The sequence below is a fragment of the Zosterops lateralis genome (genome assembly GCF_965231275.1).
Source record: "Zosterops lateralis genome assembly, chromosome: 7".
In the NCBI taxonomy this organism is placed as follows: Eukaryota; Metazoa; Chordata; class Aves; order Passeriformes; family Zosteropidae; genus Zosterops; species Zosterops lateralis.
The window spans coordinates 11,077,237-11,091,870 of record NC_139767.1 but is presented as its reverse complement, the minus strand read 5'-3'; the positions used below and the strand labels follow the sequence as shown (position 1 = coordinate 11,091,870).

General features: G+C 43.0%; 1 protein-coding gene across 4 annotated transcripts in view; it reads left to right on the top strand.

Moving 5' to 3' along the window:
* SATB2 (SATB homeobox 2) overlaps positions 1 to 14,634 on the top strand; it is a 130,972-nt gene that overhangs the window by 80,189 nt on the left and 36,149 nt on the right. For all 4 annotated transcript variants that reach the window (XM_083864629.1, XM_083864630.1, XM_083864627.1 and 1 more), the window contains 2 exons: positions 9,535 to 9,747; positions 14,305 to 14,460. In XM_083864629.1, the coding sequence (XP_083720755.1) occupies positions 9,535 to 9,747; positions 14,305 to 14,460 (369 nt within the window). The remainder of the gene's footprint in view (positions 1 to 9,534; positions 9,748 to 14,304; positions 14,461 to 14,634) is intronic.

The following is a 14,634-nucleotide window of genomic DNA, read 5'->3' as shown; positions in this document are numbered from 1 at the left end:
GAATCTAAATACCTATTTATTCACTACGTGGGATAGGTAGAAGCACACCCACAGAGACAATACAATTACTACTTTTCAGTAAGTAAGAAATTCCTATACAAGCTTCAAAATCTTTAAAATGGTGGCACACACTACCATGTCTGTCTAAGATGGTGTTGCCTACAATCTGATCAGCAATGATAAGAGTGGTGCCTGTTGGAATGACACCCTATTGGGCTCTGCATAGCCTTCCCTGCTCTTGTGGCATGGAGAGAGCTTGCCATGGCTAAGGTAGTTAGCAGTATTATTGGGGCAGGAGGTTCAGTTTCTTGCTGGTGTAATTGCATTGTTTGTGCCCAAGTTTTTTATGGCCAGGGTCCTTGGCTCTGGCTTCCTCTTGCCCCTGACCCCTAAGTCAGAAGAAGGTGTTGTTTACTGAAATAGTTTGTTCCTTCTGCTAGACCACTGCTATGAACTAACAGCTCTCTAGTGGAAAGCTAGGCACCCTTATCTGGACCTTAAAAACTGCATGCAGGAGTGTGAGTGGGTTTGAAATGAAGGCAGACAGCTCTATGAGGCCCATGAGACACCTGAGAGTTAGCTAGTCATACCTGATACCTTTAAAAATGGAAGGCATCTTTGTAAGGCATGTAGACATGAAGCCAAGCTGTAGGCCGACGTTGTTATTGAAACAGTCATTAGTGAAAGGTTTGGTTTCTGTAAGACTTTGGCACTTTTTGATAATATAAAGTCATTCAATCTTGAGAAAAAAAAAAAACCCAAGGAAAATTCTGATTAATACTGCAAATCTGTAAGGTAAGTACAGCTGTCAGAGCAGGTATACCTCACACTTGGAATTGCCCTGTGCACATTTTTAAAAGCAGTCAAAGCTTGTGAGTGAAGGAAGTGCCTGCAATATACAGACTGTAGAGGGTGAGGAGGTTGTAGTGCACAGAGGGAGCCAATGTCTCTCCTTGGTCTCAAACAGTGCAGTGAAGTCAAAAGGTTGTCAGTACAGTGCAATACTGCTCCAGTGCAGGCTGGAGTTCTCAAAAAATGCCTACCTGGCTGATGCCTGCATTGTCTTTACATCAGGATAACTTCTAGGTGATGAGTGGCCCCTGAAAGCATGAGTACGAGTTGGCCACTGGAGATACTCTGAAGTGGGAAGTAGGACAAGGGGTCTGATGGCCAAGGCTGTGGACTTCTTCCTGCAGAAGAATACACACGTGGAGTTTGGCCCATCCTTGGGGCAGAGTCCTTGTACCATCCTGCAGTTTATTGTCTCCTAATACAGCATTCAGATTGCAACCAAAAGGGTGTAATAACCAGAACTTGCCTATTACAGGTTGTAATGTTTTGATAAATTGGCATGTGATGTTGTTTACAAGAAAGAGTAGGACTATATAAAAGGACTATTTTAAAAGAAATGGATGAAAATGCTCTCTTGGATTTACCTTTACCTTGTGCTTTGCTGGGAAGCTTTTCAGCAAATCTGGAGGGGCTGAGGTGATCCCACTCTTCAAAATACAATCTGGAAAATAGGTAATTTGAATACTGTTCTACATAAAGAAAATGAAGATACTATTATTCTCCTCATTTGCCCAGCATTCCTCTTTGCTGCAGGCTCATGGAGTTGTAGTCAGGACAGTTTATTTGGCTCTTTGTAAGAGTCCAGACAGTTTAAATCACTTGATCAGTGAACTGCTGCTCTCCTTGGGAGTGCCCAGTGGACTGCAAAGCCTACAAAACTGAGGGAGTTTCGGTTTGTATCTTTCTCTTTTTCAAGCATCCTGTTTTTTGCCAGCGTTGTGACATAATAGCCAAAACTAGTAAAATGTGTGGGCAAGTGGCCAGTGCTTGTTTAACTGAACAGCCTCCTAAACTGGAAATATGCTTGAATCTGAGGCTTTTAAAATAAAGTCGTTGTGGGGCCAGATACAAAGAGAGCTGGATAAAAACATCAGCGTGTTCAGGCTGCTTGTAACTTTCTTCCCAAAGAGCCCAGCTCCCTCCTTCCTGCTCTGAGTAGCTCCATGTGGGAGCATTGGCTTCCCAGCCTGCAGATGGGAAAGCAGCACACACCCAGCTCAGCTCCTGCCTGGGTAGCTGGTGCCAACCACGTCCTTTGGATTAAAGGAAGTAACAGCCTGAGGAGGAGGAAACTCCACCAGCTTCAAATGCTGTGAAGTTTATGATGAAATAATCTGCACTGATCCTTCTTGTTCAAGGGATTTGGTCACCTTGGCTGCAGGTGTGGGTTGAGGCATAGGGGAACCCAGGGTTGAAGCTGGGTGTTGCCCCAACTTCTGGTGCAACTGCAGGCAAGTCAAGGGTTCTGCAGTGAGGAAGAGGGAAATAACATTTGTTGGCATACAGAAGTGTGGCTGCTGGTCACCTGTAGAGGGTTTGAGGCCTCTGACAACAGGAGTGTGGTTGCTAAAGATGTAAGACTATGGGTTGTGACTCCTTGTTTTAATTCTGCTTTCTTTGGCAAAATTACCCCAAATGGAAGTGGGTTCAGAAAAGAGTCCTTTATGAGGCATTAAGATCAGAAATATGGTCTATTGAAATAACTGACTCTTCCACTCTATTTGCTTGTGAGCCAAATCCTGGACAGAATTCCTTTTGCAAATAATTTTCCCTTTAACTCAAATGAGAGGAACACAAGGAGCTTTAATTCTCTGCCTGCTATCTAGTGAGACAGTCATGCTGCATTCATCGCTATGGTGTCTGCCCCATTGTGCACAGACTTTCAATTAGCAAGGCTTCTGGTTTGGGTTTTTGGGGAGATTTTTGGTTGGTTTTTACCCTCATATAAAACTCTTTCTTATAGCATGAAACCCTTTCATGCTGCCTGCTTGTTTTATTCTTGGGTGTAATGTGGCACAAGCAGCGTTCTGTTACACTCACAGGAAAGAAGGCAGTCTGTAAGGGAAGTGCTTACTTTAATAAATTGCAGATTTTTGGTACATGGGATATTTGTTCCAATAGTGGGTTTTGCACTGCCCAAAATTTCAGTTTCAATTAGCTTAATTGTATTCAATAGGCTGAATGAAAAGATCTTAAGTAGCATGTGAGTCAGGCTTTTAGAATGTGTGCTTGTAGGAGGTGGCTGCTGCTGCTCAGCTGATGCACAGGAGTCCTGAGCCATGGAAGCAAAGACACTGATCTGCAGTGTGCACAGGCTGTGTGTCTTTGCTCATTTTCTAGCAAATATCAGAATAAAGGTCTGACATGCATGTCGTATAAATGGTGGCACTTGGTGGCTGCAGGTGGTTGGTCCTTCTCTGCTTCCTTTTCTGCGTGCATCCACATTCAGATCCGCATGCACATCCTGTCTTCCCTCATAAAAACAGATACCATAATAAAAAAGAGGCTTTATTAAACTAATGCAATAAAGCCATTTTCTTTGAGGATTTAAACACTTCATTTTTAATAATAAAAATCAAATTGTCATTGTTGCACCCTGTATAAGTTTTATTCAAATCAGCCTCTAAATGCTTTGTGCCTAAGCAGCTCTCTCCTGAGATGTATGTATTTTAGCATTAGTTAAATGAGTTTAAGAACAAGGCTCGTACTCTGGCTGTAGGCACTGAATCTGGAGATCAGAAGATTTCTTCTAAATGAAGGACTGATGTGATGCATGCACTGAAGTGTACTGGGAGACTGTTCGTCTCCCATTCACAGAGAGTTAGCCTGAGTCAGAGTCCTTCAAGTTCTGAGGTTTGTAATGCTGATACAAATGTAGCACCACACATTTTGGCTGTTGAGAAAGAAGAGCTGGTCAGGGAACAGGGTACAAAAACACTTTTGCCTGATGGAAACTGTGACAGAATGGATATGAAGGTGCTTGGTTTGGCTAACCAAAGTTTTCCACTGATTATCTAAACCAATTTTGTTCAGCAAAATTGGACTGGACACATTGCCAGGATAAGCATTTCTGATAGACTTCCAACACTTCTGCTTCATATCCTAGCTGGAATTAGGAAGAGATGCAAGGGAATGGAAACAAAGCAGTGAGGATTTGAAAATGAGCTTGAGTCCCAAGAAGCCTACAAGTACTTCATATAGAGGTTCTTGGCGAGTGCTGTATACTTAAAGGCAAAGAGAAGTATTTCAGAATTGTTGAATGTATCTTGTTCAGCCCAGAAGACAATACTGAAGGTGAGACCTGGAGTAAGTGCAGGTAGGCAGAGAGATGTTGTGGTAAAATCCTGTTTTGACGTGAGAAAAACACAGCGGGTGGAAATGCTTTATTCCAGGAAGGGTTGTGAGAAGTCAGTGCTTCTGCTGCAGAGCTTCTGGACTAACCTGCTGCCTCCAGCTTGCAACTACAAGTGGTAGACAACTGCAAATATTAAAAAACTGTAAATCATTTTCGCCTGGCAAAATCAAATTTGTTGTTGTACGCTCAAGGTACAATTACAATGTAGTTCAGTAGAAATACGCAGGTAGCCGGGGGTTCCCTGGGTGCTGCCTTCCATCCTGGAAACATGCCTTGTGTGCTGAGAGGGGACAGGTTGACATCACTGGCCTTTAAGATCCATGTGCTGAAATTGAATAAATCTCTAAATTTTCTCATTCTACTCAGGGTCACATCTACCCCTAAAGGAAAGCAGAATAGCTTTTCTATTGAGACTTGTCAGTACAAGTGCAGGGCTTAAAAGTACTTGGAACTTTAAGCACTGCAGAAGCAATATTTTTCTAGTATTTCAGCATTTTCTCTGTTGCTTTTGGCCATAGCTGAAGTATGGAGAGGCACAAATAGACTGAAAGTCTGAAAAAGTGTTTATGCTTTTTCAGTCCTTCATATATATAATTTCCTTATACAGAACATATAAACTGAGGTTTAGCACATTAGTTGGGTTTATTTAAATTTTTTGTCTTGGCCAATGTTTTGATTGTCCAAAGCCTATTCTGAACCTTTTTAACACTAATGCCTGGTTTTGCAGTCAAATGGCTTAGGTCTGTAAGAGGAAGAGTGTGACTTCTGTCCAAGGCATTGAACCTGATGTGTGAGAGGCCTTGTCCAGTGCTTGGGAGTGTCCTGCTGCCTGATGGCCCTCGTCCTCCTCTGTCCCCTGGACACGAGTGCCTGGGCTGTGCTCCAGCAGCACTGCCTCACCCCATCCACATTGCTTTTGAAAAGTTCCAGTTGCAGTATTGTCCTGCCTTTGGTCACTGGTGGTGCAGTGTGCTGTCCCACCGAGATCTCACTGACACCCTTTCCAGGCCTCAGCAGCAGCCCTTTGGGAAGAGGGCACAGGGGCTTTGCTCACCACCATTGGTCAAGCCTGTGTTTGCCTCAAAGGCTGGTCAGTTGGTCCACTGGATATCAGAGTCAGTTGGAATAACATTCGCTCTACGTTGTAAGAAGCTGCTTAAAAAATTAGGTGCCAGTGAGGTTTGGGTTGTTTGTCCTGGAAATCCTGTAGTTAATAAAAGAAGTTCGCAAATGGGGTTTCATAGAATAAATGCAAAGCAAACCAGTGTGACAGTGACTTTGCTGGCCTGAAGAGACTGCATTTCAGCTAGTTTAAAAAAACACAGTCAAAATTACTCCTGCCTTAAATAGATTCAGTGACTTTTTTGTTTTGATTGGACATGTGCTTTTTTCTCCACCACAGGTATTATTTTCTTAAAGTCAGTTACGGATCCAGTGTGTAATTTTAAAAATAGTGCAAATTCCAAGGGTAAACCAGGCTGTGCAGAGCCCTTGTCTCAGGGTGATCACACCCCTCGTTTGCAAGCACAGCCTGTGTGAACATTAAACTTCATCAGTTGCGTCTTCAGCAGCCGGTTTAAAAATGATGCAGAGGAGTGGAAAAGCAAAGATATTATCAAGCTACATGTCCTAAAATGTATCCTGGGAGCTGTGTTCTATGTAGAAGATCTGTTTGGCTATTTAAAGTCATATTGAGACTTTCTAGTCCCTGAAGATGATCTTTTAGGTTTGCAGAATTGGTTACTCTGCAGACTGCCAGTTTTTTTATTTTTTAATATGTGAGATGTAAGTAAGTTGGAATGAGCTAATTTAGCCAATGGAATTTTATAAGAAATCTATGAATGCTGTGGGTTTCCCTCCCTCACCCCCTCCAGCAGAAACATAATTTGTAGAAATGAAAACAGTTCTCTGGCTGCCTTTAGGGTTTTCTCAAAAATAGAAACAGTAGGGTTTGTCTGGCTGGGCCAGTTTCCTCACCACACACCTGGTGTATATCACTTTAAAAAATACATTATGCCTCATTAAATTACAATTAAATGAAATCATGATCATTTGTTTTTCTGGAAGGAAGATGTTTTGCATATTGAAAGCCTAATTTGTTGCAGGTGACAAAAAGGCTGAACAGATTATTTAATATCACTTTATTTTTTTATAATGTTGCTCACTGGTTAGTTTGCGTATACTTCAGTAGCTCAGAATTATATTATTGTAAACGTTATTGCTCTCAAGACACTTTGTTTTATTGTCCTCCCCTATCAGTCAGCTATCTACTGCTGCTGTTCACTGGCATTGTTGTTTATCTTCAGTTGCAGGAGAATACGAGATTTGTCCCTCATGAGTCAGTTTTCTTATTAGCTCTCCTGCTGTTTACATGGTTCCTAAGCTGCCAAATCACTTAGGGGAGCTGCAGAAAAACCCTCTTGGCAGCCAGATTTCCTACCTGTGGGCCTGGAGCAGGGCACGGGGAGCAAGGCTCATCCCTGCCAGCGGCTGCTGTGTTGTGTTGCTGGGGAAGCAGCGATTCCCCCTTGGAGCAGGTGTCAGCCTGAGGAGGAGAGGCTCCCAGCCTGCTGATGGAACAGTAGTGCTGCAAAATACTACTGGGTCCCTGTAGCAGGTCAGGATGAGACCCTCATGGAAGCAGGAGCGTGAACACCAAATCTACCGTATGATAAGATGTTTCTGGTGATAAATCAGAGCCTTCAAGCACTAGGGTTGGTATGTCAGGCAGTGAGATACCTCTTAGTGCCACGACCAAGCCACTCGTACCTGTGGGTCTGATTTACATACAGAGTCAATGACTGCACAGAAAAGTAATTGCTGGCATGCTTTCACATATGTTTCTGCTCTCCATTTTTGAAATTGGACCATAAATTTAGTGAGGCTAAAATGGGAGGGAGAAAAAACTCTTAGAGTTAGCTCCAGTAGCTTTCAGGTCCTTTTCTTTCATACTAAACTCATTAATTTTTGAAGTTGAGTTTTTCTTTAAAAAAGAAGTTTTACATATATATCCTTTCAAAGACACAGGAAATTAGAAATTTAGAGGATTGGTGGAACCAATATTTCCTTTATTTACTGCATTTGAAGAATTTTTCACTGACTTCAGGGGAAAATTTTAATAAAGACTTGCATCGGTCTTGGAATCCTGCAGGTTGTGGCTTCAAGCTCCTATATGTCCTTTTTTGGTTAATCTCCCCCAGCCTATGAGTCTGTCAAACTTCAGAAAGCTTTTCAAAATGTCCTTAGCTTCTCTGAGAGATGGCAAACCCTGAAGAAGAAGCCAGCTATGAGCATGCAGTTGTTTGAGGTCACACAAAACACCAGAGGACAGCCCAGAACTGCAACTTCTTCAGAATTTTTCCCAGAGAGCAGACCTTTTTCACCAGCCAGCTTCTCCCTCACATCCCACTTCTGAGTGGTGCTAACCATGATTCCATTCCTAGCTGCAGTCCTTCTGGTGCCTACACTACCACTGCAGAAAAATATAATTGGGAGTGTCTCAGCTGGATTATGTAGATGAGGAGCTGAAAAGAGGGAGCCTACCCTCAGATTGTGTGTGGAGCTTGCTTAGAGCACTTGTGGTATAAACTCTGCTGAGGTAGAGGTTTCACATGTGTATTTTAGTATAGGTGTTTAATAGCAGATAAATGCAGATACAAGTCCATCATTTGTTGGTCAGTTTTGTCAGGAAGACTGGTAAATAAGGTCAATATATACAAAAAATGTTGACATTTGCTTAATTGGCCAATGGTAGTGACAGTGCTTTTAGCAGGGCTTTTTGAAGGAGGCTCTCTGATATGGAAGAAGATAAATGAGAACTAAATATTACAGGGCTTGGGGTATGTGGTTGCTTTCTAGTAACGTTTTTATGACAAGAAAGGAGTAAACTTTGCCTGTCCTTGGGAAGCAGCTTGCCTAGGTCCTGGCTGTGAACTAACTGCAAAACACTGGTGTCAGCAGCCAGAGCAGGGCCGTGTCAGGGGCTGCAGGGTCCCTGTGCACGCTCCTGCTGAACTGCTCCTCTCCCAGAGCAGGCCAAGGTGAGCCCTCCCAGCTCCAATGGGATTTCCCACTGCTTCTGTGGCCGGCATTTCTGGGAGCAGCGGTGCAGACAGCCGCGGGGTTGTGACAGGAGGGAAGTGGGAACAGTGTCAGATGGCTCAGGAAAGCATATTGGCAGAATAGCCTTTTGAAATACTGAGCACATAGAATTGCATGTTAACGTAAGATATCGTTTTGATATCATAGTGATATGTTACGTTAAGATATAAGTAGCCTTGATGGGCAGAAATGTTCCCTCTCTGCTTCCTTGCACACAAGTAGGTTAAAACAGATAGAGTTCAGGAATTTGCTGTTGCTGCTATTTGGAATGAAGTCCCAGTTTGTGAAGTGTCTGATATGAGGGGGGACCTGGGGGAAGCTGGTGGCACACACTGTGTCCTTGGTAGTTTCTTTAGGCCCTGATCCAGCCCTGTGTGCTGTGCCTTTAACTTTTAGATAATCCGTGGAACTATTAAGTAGGAGTGCATACTCTTACGCATAAATTTAATCCCATAATTAGATTTAAGCCTCTTGTAATGACATTTTCATCTGTCCCAATTAATTTTTATTTTTTTTTACTCTTTATTTTCTGGAAATGCTGTGTAATGGCTTTTGTAAAAACTGGATTAATATGGTGTTCATTCACAGTTGCAATGTGAAGCCTGTGGTATTTTAAAATGAGGCATGAAAGAATGAGTTAAATCCCTAAAGCTAGATTCTAAGGTTTTATTATTGCTTCATTTTTCTCCTTTCAGAAATGACTGTCCAAACTGAAATGAGTGGACTGTAACATCAAAACCCAGCCAAGCATTTTTCTTTATAAACCTCCTGCACTGTTTAAATGTCGAAACTAAATTTACCAACCTTGGCAGATTTGTCAAAGATGAACAGGATTGCCAAGTGTTCCCAGATTCAAGTAAAAAGAGAAAAAGAGAGAGAGAGATCTAACAGCTCCTAAAATATTTGCAGCGAGCACCTGGCGATAACTGCAGTTTCTTCTAACCAGTGCACCTACCTTCCTATCCAGCATCTCCGTACTCAGAAGCTTATTACTGTGCCAGAATAGGACAGTCCTAAAATAAACCTCAGCCCCCAGAAGACAAACACTTCCCTACAAAATATCCCCTCAGGGAGAGCCCATGAGATTCTGATGTAGATTCTCAGTATTGCAACCCAGCTGGTTACACTAAACAAATTTTTAAAAACCAAAGAAACCCATCAACGCATGACTGGCTTTTTTTCTCTTTTTTTTCTTTTTTTTTTTTTTTTTTTTTTTTTTTAACCAGGGTTTGTTGTCAGAGATCCTGCGTAAAGAAGAGGACCCTAGGACAGCTTCCCAGTCCCTGCTGGTGAACTTACGGGCAATGCAGAATTTCCTCAACTTGCCTGACTCGGAGCGGGATCGTATCTATCAGGATGAGAGAGAGAGGAGTATGAACCCAAATGTGAGCATGGTGTCCTCAGCTGCCAGCAGCCCAAGCTCCTCCAGAACACCCCAGGTAAGATGCAGTCCCTTGCTCCCCATTCGTCCAGATAATTCCAGGAAAGGAGTTTCTTTCCGCCCTTCCCCTGTCTGTTCCTCCCCTTGCCCAGATGAGTTGTGGAAAATCTTTTGTAAGGTTTTGGAGTGGCTGTTAAGAGACATTTAGTAGATGTCAGCAAGAGACTGTGATGATTATTCTGTCTTTAATCAATGCCATGAATGCAAAACAGTATGTAACATTAGTGCCTGAAAGAGTGGATGTAAGCATTACATACAGGCTGCTGATATATGTCCATTACATGGCTATTATAGAATGTATTACGGAAGGACAGTGCATGTAGTTTTTACCTGTGTCCATTACCTTCTTCAGAATACAGGAAATTTCAGGGCTTCTGGTTCATATATGTTGCCATAAAAAGTGTCTAGTGAACAGAGGTTGATAGTGCATTAGATAGATGTTAGAAAATACTGTGCTTCATATTCTGTATAGGAAATCACAGTCCTTGAGTTAGAGGTTTTTACTAGTAAATATTTGAGGTACAGGGAATGGAGATGGACAGTGTGCTGGGAAGGAAGATGATGCTTAGAGCTTCCAAGCAGTTGTTATCTCCTTGATTTAACTGCATGTGTTTATTAACGTGCTGTTGCCACCCACTCTTCCCTGGGTAGGTTGTTCCTTTGCCCTAAGAAAGAGCATCCACAAACTACACTGTCATAGTCATCCCCCCTTGTACCAGGCTGATGCAGTCCCACATGTGTACTCTGCAAAGTGAGGGTGCTTGCACAGGGCTACCGATGAACTCCTGTCAGGATATTTGCCTGACTTGAGTCTGAACTTTCTAACAGTACAGACATGATGTGTCAGTTCTAACACTTTACTGATCTTTAGTAAATGGGCCCTTGTAACCTTTCTAATAATATCAGTGATCACTTCTCATTGAATTCACAGCTGCTAGAAGTAAGCAAGCAAGCACTGCTGGGGGGAGTTAAGTTTTACATTCAAACTGACCATCCTTAGGGAAGGTGTGTTGATTTTGTAGAAACTGTTGGGATTGTTCAGTTTAACCCAGACGTGTAGGTGCACTTCACTGAACAAATGATATAAAGGACTGTTTTCACTGAGAGCAAGCTTATCCTGCCAACTCAAATTTGACACTGAATTTTCATTACATGGGAAACTCATTGTATGCTCCTTATCTTTTTTAGTTATCTTTAAGTGAAAATAAAAATATATAGGGATTTTAATAGCAGGTACACTATTTTACTATTTAAACAGTGTAGCCACTTTCTGCATTGGTATTGATTCATTAAAGGATTAGCTTACTCCTGCTTGTATTTGTTGCAGTAGGTTTTGTCTTAGAATCAAGCACTGAAAGGAAATCAGAGTTTACATGCAATCTAGTGAGAATAAAAACTGGATCTCTTGCCCCATTTCATTCATGTGTTGAAATATGCCATCTTTTCCCGTGTTCTAGCTGCAGCTAGAACATAATTGAAAATAATGGAATTTTTGCCTGCCTTTGTAAGAGCTAAATGTTGCTAGAAAACCGTACTCTAGAAGTATAAACCAGCACATACTTGCCTTATTTCAGCTTGAAGAATCCAATAGAATATTGTGAGGTTTTTTGATCAGCAAGAGCATTCACACAAAGGTTTGTGTACCCAATGCTCGCCTTGCGCCCGCTGTGTAACATTTCCCCAGCCCTCAGAGGGCCAGCACCAGTCAGCACAGGTGCTGTTTTGACAACTTGGACACCTCTGCAAATGAGGCTCTTCCCAGCTCCTGGGCAGGCAGCACGGCTACTGCGCTTCCCCATATGCCTGGTATTAGTTCTGACGAGACAAATGCCGTCCTCGCAGGAACGCCGTGATTCCGGCAGCCTCGGCTCCCCAGGCAGCTCTCTGACCTACCCTGCAGCAGGGTGCTTTGGGGCAGCAGTGGTAGGAGCTGTACCAGCCTTGCAGGAACTGTGTCAGTGTGCCAGAGAAGGTGATGGAATGGCAATTGGAAACATGGTTTCCATAGATACCAATATCTGCAGCAATGCTTTTGGGATTGATTGTGCTGGGTAGGAGAGGAATGGCAGATACCTGTGGAAAGGCTTGTGCTGGGGCTGTCCTGCAGGCAGGTGTAGGGGCATGCAGACTAACCCAGATCATCTCTCTGCCTGAGCCAGCCCCAAGCCACCCTTTTGTCTCAGGACCTGCCTCATGGTGAGAATGAGAGATTGATCCAGAAAACGGGGTACAGTTGCTGTGGGGAAGATGCTCTAAGCTGTTGAGAGTTGTTGTGTGCACACAGAACCCCAGCAGTAATGGGCTGGGTTGCAGTTCTCTGGCTCTGTGGTTCCAGACACTTTTTCTTTTTTTCCCCACTGTTTGCAATAAGATGTTTCAATAGTGGCAAACTTCTTAACATCAAGACCAGCTTTGAATCTAGGCCTTTAACATTAAATATTTTAGTGACTTTTGCTTGGTATTTGCCCTTCCTATTTTGATGATTAAATAAAAAATGGTACAGCTTTCAAGCTGTGCAGGACAGGTTTTTTCCTGACATGTGGCTGTGGACCTAGAAATGTAGGAGATCCATGCAGGATGGAGTTATATTTTAAATCTTTCTTTTACATGCTAATTTTGTTCTTCTCAGGATCTTGGACATCCATAACAGCCTTTGAGGCCATGGTGACCTCAGCTGCTGTGCCAGCCAAAGGCTTCAGTGCTTGGGAAGACTTTTTTATACCTGACAAATCTCCGTTAAATCAGTCCTGACAGACTTGGACAGTCCTTTTCCTTTCCATGAACTCTTTGTTGTTTTCTTACATTTCCCACAATTGCCCTAACTCACATATATCTGTAAACACTGAATTTCAGAGTGGGGTGTGCCTGTTGGTCCCTGTGTTGCACTGTACCCAGCTCATGGCCCGTGGATGGCAGTGGTTCAGCCCTGGCCTCCTGGGGCATGGTGACTGTGCTCTGCCCCAGCTGCTGTCCAGCTGCCTCTGCCTGCACATGGGGCTGGCCTTAGGGAACAGGAAAATCTCACACCCTTTCTGCGTGTGTCCTGCCTATGACAGGCAGGGAACATGCCCAGAGCTGTGCCTGCTGAGCCTGGAAAGGGAGAAGCTATAGGTTGGTTAAGCCTTTATCTAGAAGTCATAAGGAAGAGTGATTAGTCTATTGTCTTGATTGGATTTTGGCTCCATTACTGATGTGGCCTCAGTACAGAAGAGATATAAGGAAGAGGAAGATTTGGAGGGCAACAAAACAGAAGTTCGGAAGGTTTGGTTTTGCCTAGTTAACCTTCCTATTAACAAATAAACTTTTGGGCATGTCTGCCTAGTTAAAAATTAACATTAGATGTACTCTAGCAGACTTCAACTCTGACACAAAAACAGGATCCACCTGAAAAGGTTCATAATTGGGCCAAATATGAGTGTCACTGGGGTTTATGATTTGGGTCTATTGGGAAGTGTGAGCATTGCTATTTAGGTTGTGTTCTTTCCTAAGATCCTTACATCTCAGGACAAAAAAGAGATTTTATATCATTTACCCACATTATCCTTAAAAAGTGTAAGGGTTGCAGTGATCAGCCCTGGTATCTCTCCTCTTTGAGCCCAGGAAAGTAAATGAGATCTGTCTCCAAGGGGCAGCTGGTGCTGGGAGCACTCAGTGAACATCACACTGCCCTGACTCCCTCTCCTGCCAGTGCATTCTGGGGACCACCAGTCCAAGGGGCTTTAAAATCCACATCCTCTAGCAGTTTTCTGAGCTGTATTGATAGAAGCCTTGCAGGGGTAGTCCAGCCCAGGGAAAGTACTGGCAGCGTCCGTTATTGTCCTTCATTTGTCACAGAAGCTGATGGGAAATCATTCAATTAAAAGGAGTGCAGTGGAATACACAAAATCTCAATATGAGTTTAGGAGAATGAGGGCAGCACATCAAAGGCATGCCAAAGCCCAGCTTTATGAAATGATTTTTTTTTTTTCATTTTCACTGATTTCCTAGGTGAAATTAGGTGACTGTCTGGCTAGCATAATGATGATAAGGCTGGGAAACCATACATACTCAAGTGACATACGTATAGTTTTAATAAAGGATGAGGGAGACTTGAGGGAGTGCATTAAATTGAGTAATAATTTATTATTTAGAGACCTCTACCCATTTACTCATTTTTTCTGGGAGAATTGGCTCTTCCTCCAAGGTGTAGGCCACTTTTAGAGAGGGGGGAGAAGGTAGAGCCTGGTGGCTGTGCTGCAGTAGCTGGCTGGCAAAGCCAGCGTCAGCGTGTGCCTGCAGCCCAGTGCCCCAGCTACCTATCCTGTTGTTGAGCTGCTCAGTAAACATGCTGGGAGAGGGAGAGGGGGAGACTTGACAGGGCCTTGCATGTCCTATAGGAATGCACTGCAATTATTTCCAATCACAATTAACCTGATTAGAATAATGGACAGGAAGTGTCCCTCTGTAGCTAATGCAGTTTGGCATCAGCTGACTGAAATCCTTTGATAATTTCTGCACAGATGGCTGGGCTGAAAGCAGCACTTTTTTAATTATTATTTTCATGGTCTCTTGGTAGGCCAAAACCTCGACACCAACAACAGACCTCCCCATTAAGGCGGACAGCGCCAACGTCAACATCACAGCTGCCATTTATGATGAGATCCAACAGGAGATGAAAAGGGCCAAGGTATCTCAAGCTCTGTTTGCCAAAGTGGCTGCCAATAAAAGTCAGGTGAGTGGTATAGGGAATTTCATTGTTGTGGGGCTTTCTGGGGTTTTGTTTTTAAAGCAGACTCTGAGGTTGAGACTAGATCCAACTCTTCCTCTCACCAATAAAATTACATCTGTTCTTACAATAATAATAATAATAATAATAATAATAATTTTCATCTCTGGGGAGCCTGTC